Source organism: Nicotiana tabacum, chromosome 24, assembly GCF_000715075.1.
Source record: "Nicotiana tabacum cultivar K326 chromosome 24, ASM71507v2, whole genome shotgun sequence".
Lineage (NCBI taxonomy): Eukaryota > Viridiplantae > Streptophyta > Magnoliopsida > Solanales > Solanaceae > Nicotiana > Nicotiana tabacum.
In genome coordinates, this window is record NC_134103.1 from 92,463,772 (window position 1) to 92,484,094 (window position 20,323).

Below are 20,323 nucleotides of genomic sequence, written 5' to 3' on the forward strand. Positions count from 1 at the left end.
GACCTTACTTAGGTTGCTCAAAAATATGAAAACTAGGCGACATATAAAACACATAGGAGTTCATGTAAAGGTAGTTAAGGGCTCAAGTTAGCCTCCACACTTAGACAATAAATGCATGAAAAATAGGTTTTTGCATTGAGCATTAGGCAATTTCAGAACTTGAGACAAACTAAAGCCATTAAGACCTACGTGATTCTGGATTCCAGCAACATGATTACTCTTAGTGAAGAGGCAGTAGACCATTTACGAACTTTTAGAGCTATTAACGCTGGTTTTGTAGATACTAGTTTTAGAAAAGTCGCATTATCCTATAGGCATGATTTCTAATAATGACATAGTTAAACAATGAAAACAGTTCTGGGAACCCAACCTTGATAAGTTAATCTCATAAACAAGATTAAGCGAGTGACAATATCCTATAGGCAGGATCTCTAGCAATTGACATCGAACCTGATCCTATAATACCTTATCCCTATAAGCATGTTATCTAGGCAGAGCAATATGATAATGATAACAGTATCTAATTGGTTAATAAAGGTCCTATAGACATGATTTCTAAGCAAGGATAAGTAAAACATATGCTAGTATAGTCCTATAGGCATGGTATTTAATGAATATGTTATAGTTAAAGGAATTGAAAGAACGTTCATTGGCATTTGTTTCCTATAGGCATGTTGTCTAGTAACACGTAGCAGTAGACATAGAAATAAATGAAGAATTTGAACTCATGCTTTGGTGGTAGACGTGTAGTGTGTGTGTGTGTGTGTGTGTGTGTGATTCTCCTAATGACATGATTTCTAACAGTGCACATAGAAATTGAAAAGCATATATAGAAGGTTGGATAACAAGTGAATCATATGAATCCTATAAGCATGCTTGCTACCCTTTCATGCAAACATTAAATATACTTGTTTGCCCCATTTTTTACTAACACCCCCAATTGTTCATTACAAAGTTATTACAGGCCCAGTAATAAATGTAATTACAAGGGATTATACAAACAATAACAACGGACCTATAACAGGCCCAAAAGAAATACCCAACATTGCCCAAGCCATCAACAAAACTCTTTCTTCACCAATTTAGCACACCCAGATTAACAGGGAACTATATCCATCAGCACAACCCAGAAATCACAGAGGAACCCAGACCAAAACAAGACAACCATAGATTGACCACATGACCAAACATCGAGTTACCCAGAAATCATTTAAACAAAATAGCTTGCATGTTCAATAGATAGAATGAGGGAGGAACTGAGTGTCAGAGATAGCTCAGGTATTAGAATTGAAGAGAGCGGCCAAAAGACCCCAAGTTCTAGTGTGTCAAAGTTCACAAGGGTCTCAAATGGACCCTAAGCAGTGCTCACACTAGGTAGGTCAATAGTAAGAGTTTTGGTGGCCTTGGCTTTCAGCCGACCAAGAATGATAGGTTCATAATAGCATAGGTAACAAATGAGAGTGAGTGGACAATGGTTACGGGACAGAAGTTGAGGAAATACACTTATATTTTAAAAGTAGACATAGCAAAGTTGAGAACACAGAACAGCTAATCAAGAAGGTCAACAAGACTTAGAAGCAGGTTCAACACTTAGCAAAAGTAACACATTGGAAGAAACGTATTGAAAGAGTTAGGGGAGAAACAAGTTTGCAAGATTATCATACAAAGATGCATAATACCAAACAAGTTTAAGTAGGGCACTAACTTAAAAGGTTTAAAGCTTAAAGGTCTAAATTATGCTAAGTATCCATCCCAGTATCAAAAGAAAGGCATGTTAACTCACATCATGAAACAAAACAGTATCAAACATGGTAGGGAAACAGAAATTATGATAACTACCCTAAAGTCTCAAGTAATCACTGAAGGGATATGGAATCAAGTGAGACAAAGACATGCTGAGGGACATATTAACATGGAAGCAAGTCATAGTTAATAGTGAAGGTCTTAACACAAGTTATAACACATTACAGATTTGAGGCATTCATTACAGGGATTCAAAACAAAGCAGGAAAGCATATTCAAGCCCAACAACAAATGTGAATATTAAGGCACTAATACATTAGCTAAACTAACTTAAGAGGGTCCAAACTATCAAAATTAGGCATAAACAAATAACATATCTCAGATCTGGCTGCTTTAGGTAAAAATAAATACTAAAGAGGTTCAAACAAGTGTAAAACTAACAAGGTTACACATAGAAATAGCCTAGAACCCATTACCTAAACGAACTTAAGAGAGTCCAAATTATTCAAATCAGGCATAATCATGTCTCAGAACTGGCAGCACTAGGTAAACTCAAGTGTTAGGAAAGTTCAGATTACAAAACAGGTTCAAATGCTAACATATTTAGTCATGAAGTTCAGAGGCATGAATATGTAGGGCATAAACACAAAAGAATGAAATCATAAAGCCAAGAGACTTACCAGTTAAACAAACAACAAGAACGAACAAATTCCACAATATTCTGAATATCAACAAAGAGCAAGAACATAGAATCTTAGTGCGCCAAAGTTCCCAAGAGCTTCAAATGAACCTCGGGCAGTGCTTGCACCAACAAAGGTTGAAGAATCGAATTCCGGTGGCCTTGGCTTTCATCCGTCCAAGAACTAAAGTATAGAACAAAGAATGAAAGAACAATAGAGTAATAGCCTCAATTTTAGTGGATCTCACGATTAAAAGTCTCCCTCAAAAGGGAGTGGGGAGAGGTTTATCTAGTAGTTAAATATTAACACATAAAATAAGAAAACACAGTAAATTAAACATAAAATAAGCAAAATATGGCATGCAAAATCAATTAGAATCGGTTCTAGGGCAAATCCAGGAAACCCTAGTTTAGACAAGGAACAAAAATGGCAAAAATCTCACTGAATCGAAGCCAAAGGGGTCTGATAGTTAGTGTATCAGTTCAGAAACATGAAGATGATACATAATCGAAATCAAACAAACACAACGACTCAACTTCCATAAATAATCAAGTAACCAGTACTTGTAGCATTCAAAAGATGATAAGTAACTCCGTGTATGCAAGAACGGAAAGGAATCATGGATGATTTCCATGTAATGTCGGATTGGGGCTGAGATTTGAGTGAGGACGGCTAGGGTTTAGGTTTTAGAGATGAGAGTGTGTGAAGATACAGAGGCGGCGGGGTGGGGATTTGTCTCTTGGGTTTGGGGTATTGGGATATAAGGAAAAGGTAGGTTAATTATGGGTCGTTGATCATTTAAGATCTACGGCCAAGATCGAACGGGGAAACGGGGTGGGTTATTAAGCGGGTCACGACCGGGTTGGTTACAAGGGTCGCCTGGTTTGGGCTTGGGGTCTATTGATCTAAAGTGCTGGGCCATATTGTTCCGAAAATTGGTTTAAATCTGGGCTACTATTTAAATATGCAAAAATTATTAAAATAATTTATAAAACAATAATTAATAGATAAATAAAAATATTATTTATGCACTAAAATGATTTAAAATAATGATTTAGCGTTATAAAAATATAAAAATGCTATTTTGAAACAAATAACATAAATAAAAAACAATTATGGATGAGTATAGACTATTACTGCAAAATTGTGCAAACAGCTTAAAAATGCTAATGTAATTATATAAAATAAAGTAAAAATATTTGAAATTTGTATTATAGGTGCAAATAATAATTTTATGTAACTAAGTCATCACAAAATAATTTGAAGGAGTAATTAATAATTATAATTTTAAGTACAAGAAAATCAATTTAAAAGCTCTAAATATTATGGAAAATTATAGAAAATGCTCGTATAGATTTGTAAGCTAAATAATGATGCAAAAATGATGTTTTGAAGGTATATATACTATTTGAGAAAATATGAGGGCAAAATTGGGTATCAACACGAGGTAAACGCGACTAATTTGGTATGGGACTGGAGAAACAAGATTATTGACTATCTCGAGCACGGGAAATTGCCTGAAGATCCTAAGGCATCTCGGGAACTGCGCACTAAAGCAGCTTGATACAGCTTCAAGAGGGGTCAATTGTATAGAAGATCTTTCCAAGGCCCGTTGGCCCGATGTTTGGGAGCCTCTGAAACTAATTATGTTATGCGAGAAGTCCTCAAAAGGGATCTGTGGAAATCATTTAGGCGCAGATTCCTTAGTATTAAAATTAATTGGGGCAAGATACTATTGGCCCCGGATGGAACAAGACGCCAAAACTTATGTTCAAAAATATGATAAATGACATCGCTACGCACCGTTGGTACATTAACCGGCAGAGCCATTGCACTAAGTTTTTTCACCAAAGTCGTTCATGAAGTGGGGAATGGATATCGTCGTACAACTTCCTCCGGCCCCCGGTAAGGTAAGATTTATTTTGATTTTAACTAACTATTTTTTTAAGTGGGTTGAAACAGGTCCTTATCAGAAGATCGGCGAACGTGAAATGGTAGATTTCTCATGGGAGAACATAATTTGCAGATTTGGGATACCAAGAGAGATAGCATGTGACAACGGGCCGCAATTTATAGGTGCAAAGGTCACGAAGTTCCTTGAAGACTTGAAAATCAAAAGGATTACATCATCACCCTTTCATCCGAGCGCAAATGGTCAAGCAAAATCGACAAACAAAGTGATTATACAAAATCTCAAAAAGAGATTAGAAGCAGCTAAAGGTAAATGGCCTGAATAGCTGCCAGGTGTACTGTGCACGTACAGAACAACTGCCAAATCGAGCACGGGAGAGACTCATTTCTATCTTGTGTACGAGCAGAAGCCCTCAACCCGGTGGAAGTAGAGGAGCCTACTGTGATATATTTTCAGGCAAACAATGAAGCAACATTAGTCAATCTGGAGTTGCTCGATGAACGCAGGGACTTGGAGCATATAAGGATGACAACCCAAAAGAAGAGAATAAAGAGATATTACAATCGAAGAGCCAACCTCCGTTATTTTAAATTAGGAGATTTGGTTTTAAGGAAAGTAACTTAGAACACTCGGGAGCTCAATACGGGGAAGCTAGGTCCAACATGGGAAGGCCGCTACCGGGTTTCAGTTGTCACCGGGAAAAGGTCATATGAGTTAGAAAATCAAGTAGTTGCCAAGTAATCGGAACATGGCACACCTCAAGAGATACTATTGATGATAAACACCACATGTACTGAAAGTATGTGATGCACACTTTTTCTCTTCGTTTAGTTTTTGTCCCAATTGGGTTTTTCTGGCAAGGTTTTTAACGAGTCAGCAACGGAAAGCATACTACGAAGGAAGCTTCAACAGCAGCAATGTTCCTAGCGGGAAGTAAAGTTTGTTATCGAACAGAGATTATCCGACCATTCACAAGTGCAAGCCACTGGGGGATTGTTAGATAATCTTTGGCTCGATAGCATAAATTCCTAATGGGAAGTGAAATTTGCTATCGAACTAAAGATTATCTAGCAATTCACTAGTGAAATCCTCAAAGAAGCAAAACTTCCACCGTTCAAATTCGCATTCTTTGCATTCAAACACTGAGGGGAATGATATGAGGATAAAGCAACAACGACTGCCACTTCGACCGGAATACGAAACCCGAAAACATAGTTGTATCATCGGGACCCGGGACACCGCGACCAACCCCGTAGAAATAAGTTGTACGAGTTAGCCACAAGAAATGACAATTTCTTTTTAGCACAACGAATGCCTATGTACTTTTGAAAATGGAAGGAATAAAGTAAAGTCCTTTTATTTTTTTCTTGTTTCTTGTCTGAACGATGAATTGATTTTATCATTTAAAAGTTCAAATGCTAGTGCCGTAATGAACAGGAGACGTGCACTTCAAGAGCACCGTAAACATAAGAGGGGCCTCTCTTATGAAAATCCTCACGTTAAAGGGTTGATTTCGAAAGAACTTATGCCCGAAATCCAAATGCTTTCGGGGGGAAATACACCCTAAGCCTTGCACAATTAGACTCAAACAGTAAAACTTGTGCAAACACTTAAACGAAAAAAAGACTCAAAGAGCAAATTTGCGCAAATACTTAAACAAAAGTACGCAGAAAGGAAAACTTATACGATACTTGAAAGAAAAAGTGTTTTTATTTACAATAAATGTGACAAACAACACAAGTGCAAAAGTTTGAAAAAGAAGAAAAAACTAAGTTGTTGTATCTCCGGAACCCGGAGGAAGAGAAACATTTGCGCCTCTAGGAGAAGTGGGTAGATCCGTCATCGGTTCGATACTTTGGCCTACAACATCATCACCTTCCAGTTCTTCTTCCGTTCCCGAGAACTCAAAACTGGAACCAGAAGAATCGGTAGCATCAGGCTGGGCCGGAAGACCCCTTTTTGCAGTTAACTCTAGCTCGCGGGCCTTAGCGATTTCGGCAGCAATGAAAATGACACCCGCTTTGGACTATTCCAATATTTTCTCCTCATGTTGTACATAACATATATTTTTTCAACAATGAGGGAAGTCGCTCGACGCTGTTCTTCTTGGCCAACCTCAGCAGAAAGGTTGTCCTGCGCAGATCTCATAGATCGGAGGCTGACATCAAAATCACGGACAGTGGAGCTGTAGATTTTATTATGCTCTATGATCTTCTTATGCTTCTCCTCCAACCATACATACTTTTCTGCGGCAGCAGCAAGATCTTCAGCTTTGGAATTTAAAGTCGCCTCCAAATTATTCAATCTTTTAGCAGAGGCAGCCTCGCGATCAAATGCAGCAAGAACGGCATTATGGACTTCAACCTATTTGGCTCTAGCTTCTTCAAATTGAGCCCTCAACGTGGCGACCTCTTGGCTAAGGGTCACTACTTCTTGCTCATTTTACTGCAACCGAGCCTCCAACTAAATGGCCTCAGCAGCTCGAGCTTCCAGTGAGAGGCGAGCAGTAGTTTGGTCCCGCTCGGCCAAAAGTTGATCCCACTCGAAGGTAAGTTTCTCATTATCATTAATCAGCCTTTGAAGGCCCTCGGAAGCAAGGAAGTTGACCTGCAAATTCAAAACCTTGCGATAACACATATAGAAGAAACAACAGAGAAAACAAGGACTATACCATCGTTGCATTGTACATGACATTGTTTAACAAACACTCTCCCGAGAGAGTTTGTATTTTTTCCCAATCTTTCTCTGAAGCCAAGGGCTTCAGATAGTTAGCAATTTCCATCGGTCGGGACAATAGATGGCATTCGGTGGAAATCGAGAGGGTGACGCTCCTCCTCCTTTGGGGATCTTATGAGGGGGCAGCATAATTTTGCCCCAAGTTCCCTTGAATTGGGGACCGGAGAAGAGGGAGCTTCTCCTCTCAGGCAACCACGACCGGTGGAGATAACATAGCAGTTGTTGGTGACAAAGGCAGAGTTGGTGAAGAAGGAGATGAAGCTAATGGCGTTGAATGATGAGAAGTGGTTGCATCAAGCACAACGTTGGTTATTGGTTGCTCATCAACGGAAGATGGCAGGGACCCGGTACTGAGCCTCACGGTACCGAGAATGACGACTGGGATTTGAAAATGGGAGTTGGCATTTTTCACCATCCACGGTCGTTGTCATTACAGTTGGCAACTGCAATGAACCGTTCTCGGAGTCATTATCATTGCATTTTCCACCGAGAACGACAACTGCAATGAACCGTTCCATCCATCCACGGTCGTTGTCATCATCCATGCTGGTTAGTAAAGCATGGTGGCCACGCTTGCTGAAATTTATCATTTCCCCGCAGAAAATCTTAGGGGAATAAAGATTCATTAATCGAGCTAGGGTTAGCTCATCTCCCGTTTCCTGGCACAGACGCTGAAGACAAGTGATTGTCCTCCACACAGAAGGACTTAATTGTACAGAGTCAAGCTCTTCACTCAAAGAGAATGGCCCTAAAGTGAAGGGATACGTATAAAAATTTGTAAAAACCTTTTTGGGTAAGGTTATCCGCTCTGCTAGATCAAGAGTGATAATGTCTAAATCTTAGCAATGGCAGTCTTCCTTCACAACAGGAATACTAAAAGGACAGATAGAAGAAGGGTATATGCCAATGGCCCACGTACGAGGGTGAGCGGAAGGATACTTCTCTTCGAAGTCCTTTGTTGTGACAAGACTCTTTGGGATGATAGTTCTTACCGTAGGAGGAGCGTCATCAGCTTTACCTTTGTTCTTTGAGAAACTAAGGTTTCTGGAAGAAGAGGCAATTTTTTATCATAAAAGAATGAAGATTTTCTCTCAAGAAGAAAGTTAAATAGAGGCCGAAGACAAAGTACGAGTTGAGTAAAGAGAGTTTGAGAAAATTTGAAGAATTATGAAGTTTAAATGAAGAAGTTTGATGCGTATAAGTAAAGGAATATGCGGCTAAAATCGTGGCTATAATTACCTCGATAACCGGGAAAAGTGATGCTAAATCATGGGATGACGCATGTTCGGAGAATTAAATCCGGAGAGACGTGTGTCTAATCAATCGTCAGAAACTTTTTAGAGGGGGTCAGAAAATTTTCCGCCAAAAAAGGTATTTCTACCAACTTCCCGGTGACAAAGAGTTATGTCACCGGAAAGCAGGGAGACTATCTGTATGGGGTAAAATATGTTCATATTTAATAATCGCTTGAGAAAGCGACACATGGACAGAAGACAGTCGGACCCAAAGGTAATGATCTCGCTTGTCATCGGAGAGAATGATATTCATAAAGGCAAAATAAATATCTATCACTCGGTAGCATTCAATGAAGAATATTCTATAGCATTAAGTGCGTGGTCCGTTATAGAGAATATGACATTCACTGTCTACCGTTACACATTTTTCAATGGCCCTCATAATTGTCATTTAAGAGGAGCTTGATCCTAGGACCTTGTTCCCTAAGTGTAACTATAAATAGTGAGGTCTACCATCATTTTAAGGACACAAATTTTCGGATAAGCAATCATTATATTCTATCAAAAGCTCAATAACATTTTACTTTCTTGCTTATTTATATTGTTCTTCCGGCTTCTGGTAGCTTTGTGCCTGGGACTAAGATACTTGCCGTTTATTTCAATTTTAAGGCTAAGTCTTACATTTTGTCTAATTCATCAATTATTTTTGGATTAAATAGATTCACTTGTCTATAAACCACGTATAAATTCAATTGTACCGTTTTACGGATAAATTATATATATATATATATATATATATATATATATATATATATATATATATATATATAATTGTAAGTGCAATTTGCTGTAATACGCCAACTGCTCAATTATATGGAAATTCCTTTCTCTGTTCCGGCGATCCCCTTGTATGCTATATAATATTTGTCTTTTCTACAACTCTTAGCACCTCAAAGCTAAAATAATTGCTAGCCTTTTCTTGTCTGAGTCAGAAAACTATGGTATACAATATTGTATTTCTCCATAGCTCTTTGCAGTTGAAAACTTAAAATAATTAAATTAGCCTTTAGTGGTTCCTATTTTATTGGAATAAATTCATAAAAGATCCCAGTATAGCCGGCAACAGATTTCTAGCATTAAAATGTCACTTGATTTATCTTAGATTAGGAGGATACACGTTCGTCTTTTTAATACTCATACTAAATGTAGCAGTCACAAATTAAATTAAAGTGAGAATATATATTATTTTAACTATAATGAAATGATAAATTTTATATGCAAGAGATATGTTTTGCATTCATTTGTTTAGTGCAAATACTAAGTATGAGTATATCTTTTCAGTTATTATTACAAAGTTGGTGAATGCATAACTACAAAACGATATATTTGAAAGGGGAAGAGTTGGATAAGTATTAATTACTCCTCAAGTTTAACTTGTTTTTGAGACTTAAAGCAAATACTTGGGAGTTTTAGGTCCGACATCACCTATATGTGGTTAGTCCAAAACCTATCAGTTTACATCATTCAAATATGAATTTCTCCAAATTATAATATTGTTTAACAAAGATCCAGGTAAATACAAACTCAGTACTAACACAAACTCCAGTAGGCAGCACTACAACTTGTTCATAACACAACAGGAATACTGGTTTACTCCAAATATAAGTAAGAAAATATGCACAAAACATAACTATGAAAACTCAAATACATAAGTTCTCAAGCCTTTTTTGGTATTACTTTCAAAGAGTGGCGTTTTCTCGCTGTAACCCCCAAACTTTCATCCATATTGATAGATTTAGGAGAGACACCATCAGGAAGTTCCCAGTCGAATTCGTGTAGCAAAGATCCCAAAGCAAAATGCATCATCCTATGACCTAAAGGCAAACCAACGCACATTCTTCGCCCAGCACCAAACGGCATAAGCTCATAATTCTGCCCTTTCACATCTATTTTCGAGCCAAGAAACCTCTCGGGCTTAAAACTCATAGGGTCGTCCCAACATTCAGGATCTCTTCCAATCGCCCAGACGTTTACTAAAACTTGAGTACCTTTTGGTATGTCATATCCCATGAACTTAGTATCTTGAATTGTACTTCTTGGGATCAAGAAAGGGAGAGGAGGATGTAAACGTAGTGATTCCTTTAATATAGCTTGCATATAAGGAAGATTGTCAATGTCACTTTCTTCAAACTTCTTGTTTGGTCCTACTACTTTTGATAACTCTTCTTTCACTTTGGCCATTGCTTCGGGGTGACGGAGGAGCTCCGTTAGCGCCCATTCTACGCTGCTGCTAGTCGTCTCTGAACCGGCTAAAAACATTTCCTGATGTTTCATATATGCAGAGGAAACTTAATTTCATAGTATAAAAGTAACATGTAGGACACTAAACTGCAGTACAAATACTAGGCAGTGCAGAAGTACAGTTTAAAAGTACATTTTACTGATCTATTTTATAACTTCTCAAGTTACCATTAAGTACACATGTTATAGGGCAGCCCCATGCACACGTGCACGACATCCTGCATTCACGTAGGGTCCGGAAAAGGGTCACACCTCTAGATGTAGATAGTTTACCTTAATACAATCAATTAATGGCTGCTTTCACTGCTTGATATGGGGACAACTATCTCGTTACTCCAAGGCTCCCTTTCCAAGTACACATGTTATAGTGAAGGACATATAAAGCAGAAAAAACTAATCATTTAGATCAAACTAGGCTCCAAATTAAACAAGTTATAGTGAAGGACATATAAACTAATATTGAAGAAAATATAGTAGAGGTTTATGCTCCAAATACTACTGATTGAAATAAAAATTAATGTTGTAAAAGAGAAGTCTAAAGATTTCAAAAAACTTACCATTACTAATATTTTGATCTCATGTTCAGATAATTTAGCTGGTTCATCTTTTCCAGTGCCCTCAAATTCAAGCAAAACATCCAAGAAATCTTTATCCCTTTTCTCCCCGCCTTTGATTCGCTCTTCCTCTCGTTCCTTAAGAAATGCAGATCCAAATTCCATGGCCTTTCCCATATCTCGCGTCATCTTCTTTCTCAAACTTTGTAAATCAAATCTTTTAAGACTTGGAAATATATCAGAAACATTAGGAATACCTGACCATTCCATAATTCCTTTCATGGCATTGAAGAAATCCGAGGCCTCCTCTGAGTCTGGATCCGCCAAGTCTTTTGAAAAAATCAAATTCCCTAACATATTAAACGATGCTAGAAATACAAAACGCGTTACCTCAATCCCACTTCCTTTTTTCACGACATTTGCTTCTTTCTCAATCCATTTAACCATATCATTTACACATTTGCGTCTAACGGACACTGTTTCATTTATCTTTTTGTTTACAAACATTTCAACAGTACATATCCGCCTTTGAAAGCGCCAAAACGAACCATATTGGCCTAAAGCCATTGACCCTTGATAGTAATTATGTGCCTGATTCACATCAACAGGACATCTATCTGCAAAGGAAATATCATGGTTTTTGAATAAGTCTGCAGCAGCTTGAGCTGTTTGAACTACCATAGAATTAATAGAAGGACCAATTTTTAACCACAAAACAGGACCATATTTCTGTTTTAGAACTGCAACTTTTTTGTATGGCAAAGTTCCTAGTTCAAACATATTACCAAAAATTGGTAATCCTGGTGGTCCTGGAGGTAACCTATAGGAAGAAGAAATAGCCTTTTTCTTGGGAAATATTAGTAGAAGAACTGGTAAGAAAATGATTGTAGAAAAAAATAGATAGCTCCATTCCCATTCCATCTCTCTCCTTAGTTTTTTTGTGACTTACTAGTTTGCTATGAATTGTGTAATGGTAGCTTTTATTATATTTCTTGCTATCACCTCAGGACCCCATTTGGCATTGTTTAATGGCGCACGCATAAACTATTTTTTATATTAATTATTTTTTGGAACTTCGCATTTTAATAGTCTTAATCCTGTGAAGCTGACTCATCAAATAACCAAGTACAGGGTAATTAGGACAAAAATAGTTTTAAGTGTACAGCGATTCAAATGATAGAGGCATATGCCGATGGCTATGTCAATTAGATATGACCTTTGATTTTAAAGTTCAGTTCTTGTCACTGGTTGGTCATAAATTTTGGCTGTTGTAAAAAACAAGAAAATTTATTCATGGAATATGATCAGTTTTTGAAAAAATTTAAGTTTTTAAAAACTAGTTTAGGACAATTTTTGGGTGAAATTTTTTTTTCAATCACAAAATTTTAACTTTTATTCAAATAAAATATATGTCCAAAAGATAACTTTAACTTTCAAAATTTATTTTTCAACACAACTAAAAAAAAAAAAATTCAACCAAATTTTTGTCCGTCAATTTAGTAAGATATGTTAGTTTAGCATTTCAAATCTATGCCTAAATAATGTAAAATCAATGTTAAACTATGTCCCTCGAAACTTAGTTATGTTTTACACGATGCAATTGACATTGTCCACTTCCTACTAATGTCTCACATGTTGACAAACCCACCTTTTCTTTTTCCTGAAAAAATAAGTGCAAATTGATAGGTTGTTGTTTTTCTTATTGTGGCACTTGACTTTTGCGATAAGATATAAGATTAAATTATTGCGATTAAAAGTCATAAAACAAGTTGATGACTTTCAAGAAAAATGGAAATGTAAGTTGGTCGGCGACGTCAATCAATACCTCCTCATGTGAATACACTTACTTAAAATATTTAATTACGTACAAGATATGAATTCTTTTAATTAGATTAGATTCGTGTGTTCTTGGTAAATCGCAATCATTTCTTTTTAAATTATGCAGTTGCTTTTAAATAAATGTTGGCATATTAACTCATGTTGCATATGTGTGGTTCTCTGGGACTCAACCAACAAATATATAGGGCATTATTGGTGGGTGTGCTGATGAATTGTTTGTGGGCCATATTTTATATATAGCGCGGTGATCGCGCTATAGATATATATTTGATGTATAGCGCATGCATAACGGGCATTATACCCATATGAAATATTGGTGGGTCAGTTAAGTACAGATGAATTATTGATGGGATCACATTTATTTATAGTGCGGTGAATACCTTAACGGACAAAACTGCCGTTAAGATATAGCTCGTTAAATAAACGCGTTATATATAAAATAATACTCAAAAATTTAAAATTTATTTATATCGCTTGAGTCCAAATGAACCACACTTTGATTCCGACTCTTCTTCTAGATATATATGAAAGCTGACCGCTTCATTTCGTCATTGATGGCCTAAACTTTTTCTAAAAATGGCAAAAGAGTAGAACTTCTTAAAAGTTGTCGGCAAGTAAAGGCGGCTTACTAAAGCCTCACTTAAGGCCTCACAAAATTAGAGGTCCCAAAAGCTATACTTCTTATATGTAATTTAAATATTTATTATATTTATTATATGGACTTTTCTTATAATTAGTTGAGAAAATTCTAACAAAAGTGAAAGGCAATTAAATATGCACTTCTTTCTAGTTCTTCTCCCTCCAACTTAAATCAATTTTATTTATAACTCTAGCTCTATAAGATATTTTTTTTCTCAGTACGATTCAAGCTATTTAGATCGTTAAAAACTATAGTTGATTCGTTTATATCTTTGTAAATATAAATTCCCACATGGTTGTTACTTCGGAGGCAATGATATATTGTAAGTTATGTTGAGGGTCATATGAAAAAAGAATCAAAATTAAACTTAATAAAATCTTATCAAGTTAGTAATGTTTCAACAAAGATTAAATGGGTTCGGTACATCGTCAAATATTAAATTACATCTCAAAAAGTAAAGAGAACAAACTTTAAACAAAAATATGTAAAATTATTAAACAAGTTTAAGACCTCTTATTATGGCTTATCTTTAGGCCTCCAATACCATTAAGCCGCCTTGTGACAGCAAATTCATATCATCACTGAATTCATATTATCAAATAGTATGATTTGGATTCTTCGAAATTATCGTTGAATTATTATCGAATACTCTAAAATAGTGTATTTTTTTAGAATTCGATATAAATATAAATAATATTTTTAGTGAATCCAAGCAATATAAGATATCACAAATCATATAATACTTGGTGCAGCGTGTAAGTCACAAAATTGTTGCTACGTGTATTTAGTTGTATAAATTTTTAAGGGGGAATGACACAGTTACCCACAAAAATAAAATTATTTACCATTGCCTACCCATTTATTTTTTTACCCATCAAATTAATTACATTTTCTACCCATAGTAGTTTTTGCGGGAAATTTTCTCTTTTTTCTCCTATTCTTTTTTTTTCTATGCTTCTTTTCTTTTTTCCTTTTTTTCTTTCTTTTCTCCTTTTCTTTTTTCTCGTTTTCTTCTTATTTTTTTCTTTTTTCCTTTTCTAATTTCATTTAACTTATTTTTTTATATTCTTTTTCGCTTCATAATCTAATTTCATTTACTGTTTTCACTATTTTTATTATTCTTTTTTTTATACAATAAGAAAAAATAATTGATATAGTAAATATTTGTTCACCTTTTTTTAAATATAACTAGTATAATATACCTTTTGTCTTTTTTCTCATTTTTAAAATTCAATTATTAAACTGAAATAATATCAGTTGTCACTTGATCTAATTCACTGAAAATCACACTGACTGTTGTTGAGCACCATAAATTACATAATCATATTCAAAGAATCAATACGTGATTGTCATGCAAACCTTGATCTCCTTCCCTATAAATATCAGTACACACTCTACCATTAACAGTAACACAACTAGTTATGGAGCAAGAAAACATAATCTACGGCCACCAAATCTCCATATATATTAGTTAGAATAGAAATGATAATAAAATATTAGAAAATACAATAAAAGTATAAGTAGCAAAAAAGATTTCTAGTACCATATGATACAATATGGTATACATGTATACCAACAGAGTATATGATTGCTCTAGAATATTGCTACAACTATCTACGACTAGACTAGTGTACCAAAACATTAAAGGATGCAATAAAAGTATGGAAAAATTACATGTTCGCATTGCAAGCTAAATATTCGCAAAGCAACTTGCTCATTCTGTATACTAACAGGGTATATAGTTGTATGGGGTCGTTCCAACAATTGCCTATAACTATATAAACTATTACATAATACACATAATATATGTCTATCGGCACAAAAAAATTCCAACACTGCAAATCATGTTCATATAAATAATATCAGAATAGTAATCACTTAAAAATGCAGCTAAAATAAACAAAAAATATTAAAACTACCATATGATACCAATATGGCATATAACTATACCAACATGGTATACAGCTTTACTGGTTAATTTCCGGCAACTGTATGACTATACTACTATTACATAACACACATGCATAAAGAGAAAAATAAAAAAATAGTATACCACGTATTAATATAATAAAGTATTTCAAGATATTGTACTATATTACTATTATTAAAAGAAAATCAAATAGTGTACCAATTAAATGTAGCTAATACAACCAAAAAATAATTCAACTAGCATATGATTCCAATATAGTATTATACTAACATGGTATATAGTTGTAAGGGATCGTTCCAACAACTGCATATAACTATAAAAACTATTACATTATACACAAAATCTATGTCCATAGGTACAAGAAAATCCAACACAGCAAACATGATCATATAAATCAGTTCAGAATAGAATTCACTTAAAAATGCAGTTAAAACAACCAAAAAATATTCTAACTACCATATGATACCAATATGACATATAATTATACCAATAGGGTATACATTTCTACTAATTAATTCCAGAAAACTATATATGACTATACTGCTATTACATAATACACATGCATAGACAGAAAAATCAAAAAAATAGTGTACCACATATTAATATAAGAATGTATTTCATGATATTGTATTATAATACTATTATATAAAATAAACGCATAAAGAAAAAATCAAAATGATTACATAATACACATGCATAAAATAAAATTAAACAAATTTAAGATATTGTACTATTCTACTATTACTAAAGAAAAATCAAATAGTGTACCAATTAAATGTAGCTAATACAACCAAAAAATGCTCCAACTAACTTATGATACCAGTATAGTATATAGCTATACCAACAGGGTATACAATTGTACGCAAAGAGTTTAAATTTATTTTTTAAATTCAATTATTAAATTAAAATAATATCAGTTGTCACATAATCTAATTAACTTAATGAGAGCTTATGCAATGAATAATAACTCCATGGAATTGCATTAATGTTAATAAATATTATTATTTATTTATTAAAAATGTGGACAACAATTGAACAAAAATTCAGGACAATCCTTTTGAAATTGTGGTATGCACGGTAACTGGGAGTTTCTCCGATCAACTTATTCCTCTTGTCCATTTTTCTCACTGCGAATATCCTATTTTATTTTTATTTTTATTTTTCAAATAATTATTAATATATATTTCTACAGTCAAAGTACATACCATAGACAGAAAGATAGTTAAAAGTAATGTGATTCAAGTCATAAAATAAAATAAAATAAAAAGGGGAATAGATTTGCATTTTTCACATGCCCCTCGCGTGGGATAAAGCAAATTAAAGGAAAAATAGAAAATTGGATAGTACAGTAATAAGTTTGTGTTGTATAGGTAGGAATTATAATTAATTTTCAAGTGGGCAACACCGGGTAATTATTTTGACCTTGATAGGCATTATGCATTATTTCCTCAATTTTTAAATATTTTGCAAATAGTAAATTATCTGATAGACGTGCTAATTATTTTAATTAAATTATTTTAAATTGATAGAAAAGTAGACATACATTCTATCTTAAATATTTTATTCTATCACCAATACATAACGTAAGAGTTTTTCACTAGTCGTAAAAAGAATATAAATATAAATTAAAAGTCGGTCCTATAATAAAAATATATAAAATTTAAAAAAATAGTCTGGTGCCCAAAATATTCCGCATGGAAATGATTGTACCTCATGAGGTGTGATGTAAACAGTTTACCTTTATATAACCATTAATAGATGCGTGGGATATAATCAATGTTACATATTTAGACACGTGGGATATGTTGCTTTAACATTGTGATTCTTCCATCAATAAATAATGGAAAATAATATACCTATACACTTTTCTGCATATACTGGGGAAGCATACTTCCAATTGAAAAATACAATTTCAATAAATATCAAGTTCTGAAGCAAAATTCTACAAAGTCTTAATTGGGAATAATTGCTAAAATGCAAGGATTGAAGCTCTTGATTTGTTAGTCTATAAAGTTAGAGTGAAGGAGAAGAGCAGAGCATTTAGAAATGATAATTGTTTCATTCATTCCTTCAGTAGCTAACACTTGTACATATATACTAACCACTAACAATACTAATTAGTTTAACTAACTAACACAACTCATTAACATCAGTCATTAACTTCCTAACAGTCGTAACTAACTTTCCTAACTAACCAATACATGTGAGCAGCAGCAGATGCTTCACTTGAACATGCCCCCTCAAGCTGGAGAGTGCAAGAAATTGAGCACACCAAGTTTGCCAAGTAGATTCATGTGTTGTGCAGTTCCTAGCCCTTTTGTTAGTAAGTCTGCTTGTTGATCCTTTGTATTCGCATGAACTGCCTTGACTACTCCCTCCTTAATCTTGTTTCGAATGAAGTGGCAATCAATCTCGATATGGTTTGTTCTCTCATGTAGGATGAGATTCTCTTCAATATGAATGGTTGATGTACTGTCACTGAAAGTTATCACCGGTGAATTAACCTGAACTCCCAACTCCTTAAACAGTCCCAACAACCATGTTAGTTCTGTTACTGCTACAACCGTATTATGTACTCAACCTCATGTGAACTTCTGGACACAGCTTGCAGATTTTTTGATTTCCATGACATCAAGCTATCTCCTAACTTCACAACATACCCAGTAATTGTTCTCCTAATGTTAGGACATGCAGCCCAATCTGAATCACAACAACATGTAAAGTTTCTCTGTATTTCCAAAACTCATCAAAATTTCTTGCCCTGGTGCACTCTTCAAGTATCTTACAACTCTCACTACAGACTCCCAATGAGACTTCTTAGGCCTTTGCATAAACTGACTTAATGTTTGCACTGCATAATTGATATCAGGTCTAGTAATAGCGACATATAAGAGCTTGCCAATCAATCTCTAATAAGTGCTGATGTCTTCTAGTAATTCATCACCTTTCCATTTGCTTGATCATATTCAGCAGTAGTTAGTCTGACATTTGCTTCCAGGGGTGTAAAGGCAAGCTTAGCTCCACTCAATCTTAATTCTGAGATTAATTCTAGTATGTACTTTCTTTGATTTAGTAAAATCCCAGCCTTAGATCTCAGGACTTCAATGCCTAGGAAATATTTAATTTCTCCTAAATCATTGACTCTAAATTGTTGGTCCAGGATAGTCTTTGCATGTTCAACTAACTCTGCACTATTTCCTGTGATCAGAAGATCATCTCTTTGAATGTATCCTTTTGTGACTAACCTGGTCTTAAATCTCTCAATTTCTCCATTGGACTTGTACTTAATTTATACACCCACTGTGAGCCCATTGTGTTCTTTCCTTTTGGTAAGTCAACTCTGCTCCATGTTTTATTATCTTCCAAAGCTTTGACCTCCTGTTTCATTGCCTCCACCCACCTGCTATCATGTACTACTTCCTTGAAAGTTTGTGGCTCTACCAGTTGAGAGAATTTTATCAAATAACACTGATATCAAGGAGTGGTCTTGTCATAAGCCAAATAATTTGAGAGTGGATAGCTACAAGAATTGGACTTCTTACTCGTGACATAATCTTTCATCCAAATGGGCTCCTTGGACTGTCTGAATGGACTTTCTACCACATTGTGGTTCTTCATTTGTATTATCATTTTCTTCCATAATAACCTGTGCATTTGCAATTTGTTGTGGGCTTCCTTGATCTTCTCAACTTCCTTGGGTTGCAGTTGGAGCTTCAGCTTGTGTTTCTTCATTCATTTCTGCATCTTGCAATTCATGAATTTGCAGATCAGTTTGAACAACTTCTTCATGATGAATTGAATCTTCCCTCTTAGCTGAAGCTTCTTCACAGTTTAGATTCTCAGCAGTGTTTCTGATCTCCATAGTGTCAATGTGAAGGGGGTAACACATCTGTGAGTTTAGGTCCTGATGATTATCCTCATTTTGTGACCAAGCAATATTGTTTCCATATGCAAAAGGAAACAATAACTCTCTGAATATCATATACCTGCATGTGAAGAATTGCTTAGTATTTAGGTCTAGGAGTATATACCCCTTTTGTGTCTCAGAATACCCCATGAAAACAAACATCCTTGCCCTTTCTGCAAATTTGTCTCAATGCATCAATGATGCCTTCTTGTGATACATCAGCTCAAAAGGTGTTTTACCCCTAGAACACTAGAAGGTATTTTGTTGATCAAGTATAGTGCACATTTCACACACATGTCCCAATACTTAATAGGTATAGATCCTTGGAACTTCAATGCTCTAGAAGTGTCCAAAATATGCCTATATTTTCGTTCAACTATACCATTTTGTTAAGGAGTATATATACAGATGCTTTGATGAATTATTCCAAGACTATTCAGCAGTTCTGCACACTGAGTATTAAAGAAATCATTCCATTATATGATCTAATTAACTTAACTAAAGCTCCAAATTGGTTCTGAATCATATTTAAGAATTGTCTCATCATAATTATAACTTCAGATTTTAGTTGCAGGAAATATATCCATGTGTACCTAGAATGATCATCCACAATTATAAGAAAATAATGTTTTCTATCAAAATTAGGAATTTTATATGGTAACATAAATCCTTGTGTACAAGGTGAAACAAAGCATCAGTTCTAGAGTCATTAAGAGGAAACTTTAACCTTGTCTGTTTTGCCAATGGACATGCAAAACAATTATTTTGTGCTAAGCTACTAGTGTTAATATCCAGTCCTCTCATGTCCTTCATGACAGATAGTGAAGGGTGTCCTAGCCTCTTATA

At 34.9% G+C, this 20,323-nt stretch overlaps 2 protein-coding genes across 2 annotated transcripts; both read right to left on the reverse strand.

The window, feature by feature from the left end:
- Positions 1-9,820: 9,820 nt before the first annotated feature.
- Positions 9,821-12,129, reverse strand: LOC107831815 (cytochrome P450 76A2-like). Its single transcript, XM_016659607.2, has 2 exons — positions 11,165-12,129; positions 9,821-10,628 (listed from the first exon to the last, which is right to left on the reverse strand). Exons 1-2 carry the CDS (start codon positions 12,080-12,082, stop codon positions 10,023-10,025), a joined length of 1,524 nt encoding a protein of 507 aa, XP_016515093.1. The 5' UTR covers positions 12,083-12,129; the 3' UTR covers positions 9,821-10,022.
- A 5,681-nt stretch (positions 12,130-17,810) lies between these two features.
- LOC142178317 (uncharacterized) lies at positions 17,811-18,957 on the reverse strand. The gene is made up of 3 exons (XM_075247649.1): positions 18,816-18,957; positions 18,515-18,768; positions 17,811-18,089 (listed from the first exon to the last, which is right to left on the reverse strand). The coding sequence occupies exons 1-3, from the start codon at positions 18,955-18,957 to the stop codon at positions 17,811-17,813; spliced, it is 675 nt and encodes a 224-aa protein (XP_075103750.1).
- Positions 18,958-20,323: the final 1,366 nt, after the last annotated feature.

Excerpts from the sequence above, each read along its gene's own strand:
- LOC107831815 (XM_016659607.2), bottom strand. The coding sequence starts at position 12,082 with ATGGAATGGGAATGGAGCTATCTATTTTTTTCTACAATCATTTTCTTA. Across the intron at positions 10,629-11,164 it reads AGATCAAAATATTAGTAATG|GAAATGTTTTTAGCCGGTTC; the intron begins GTAAGTTTTTTG and ends ATGAAACATCAG.
- LOC142178317 (XM_075247649.1), bottom strand. The coding sequence starts at position 18,957 with ATGAAACAGGAGGTCAAAGCTTTGGAAGATAATAAAACATGGAGCAGA. Across the intron at positions 18,769-18,815 it reads ATTGAGAGATTTAAGACCAG|GAAATAGTGCAGAGTTAGTT; the intron begins GTTAGTCACAAA and ends TTCTGATCACAG. Across the intron at positions 18,090-18,514 it reads ATGATCAAGCAAATGGAAAG|GAGTTGGGAGTTCAGGTTAA; the intron begins GTGATGAATTAC and ends GGACTGTTTAAG.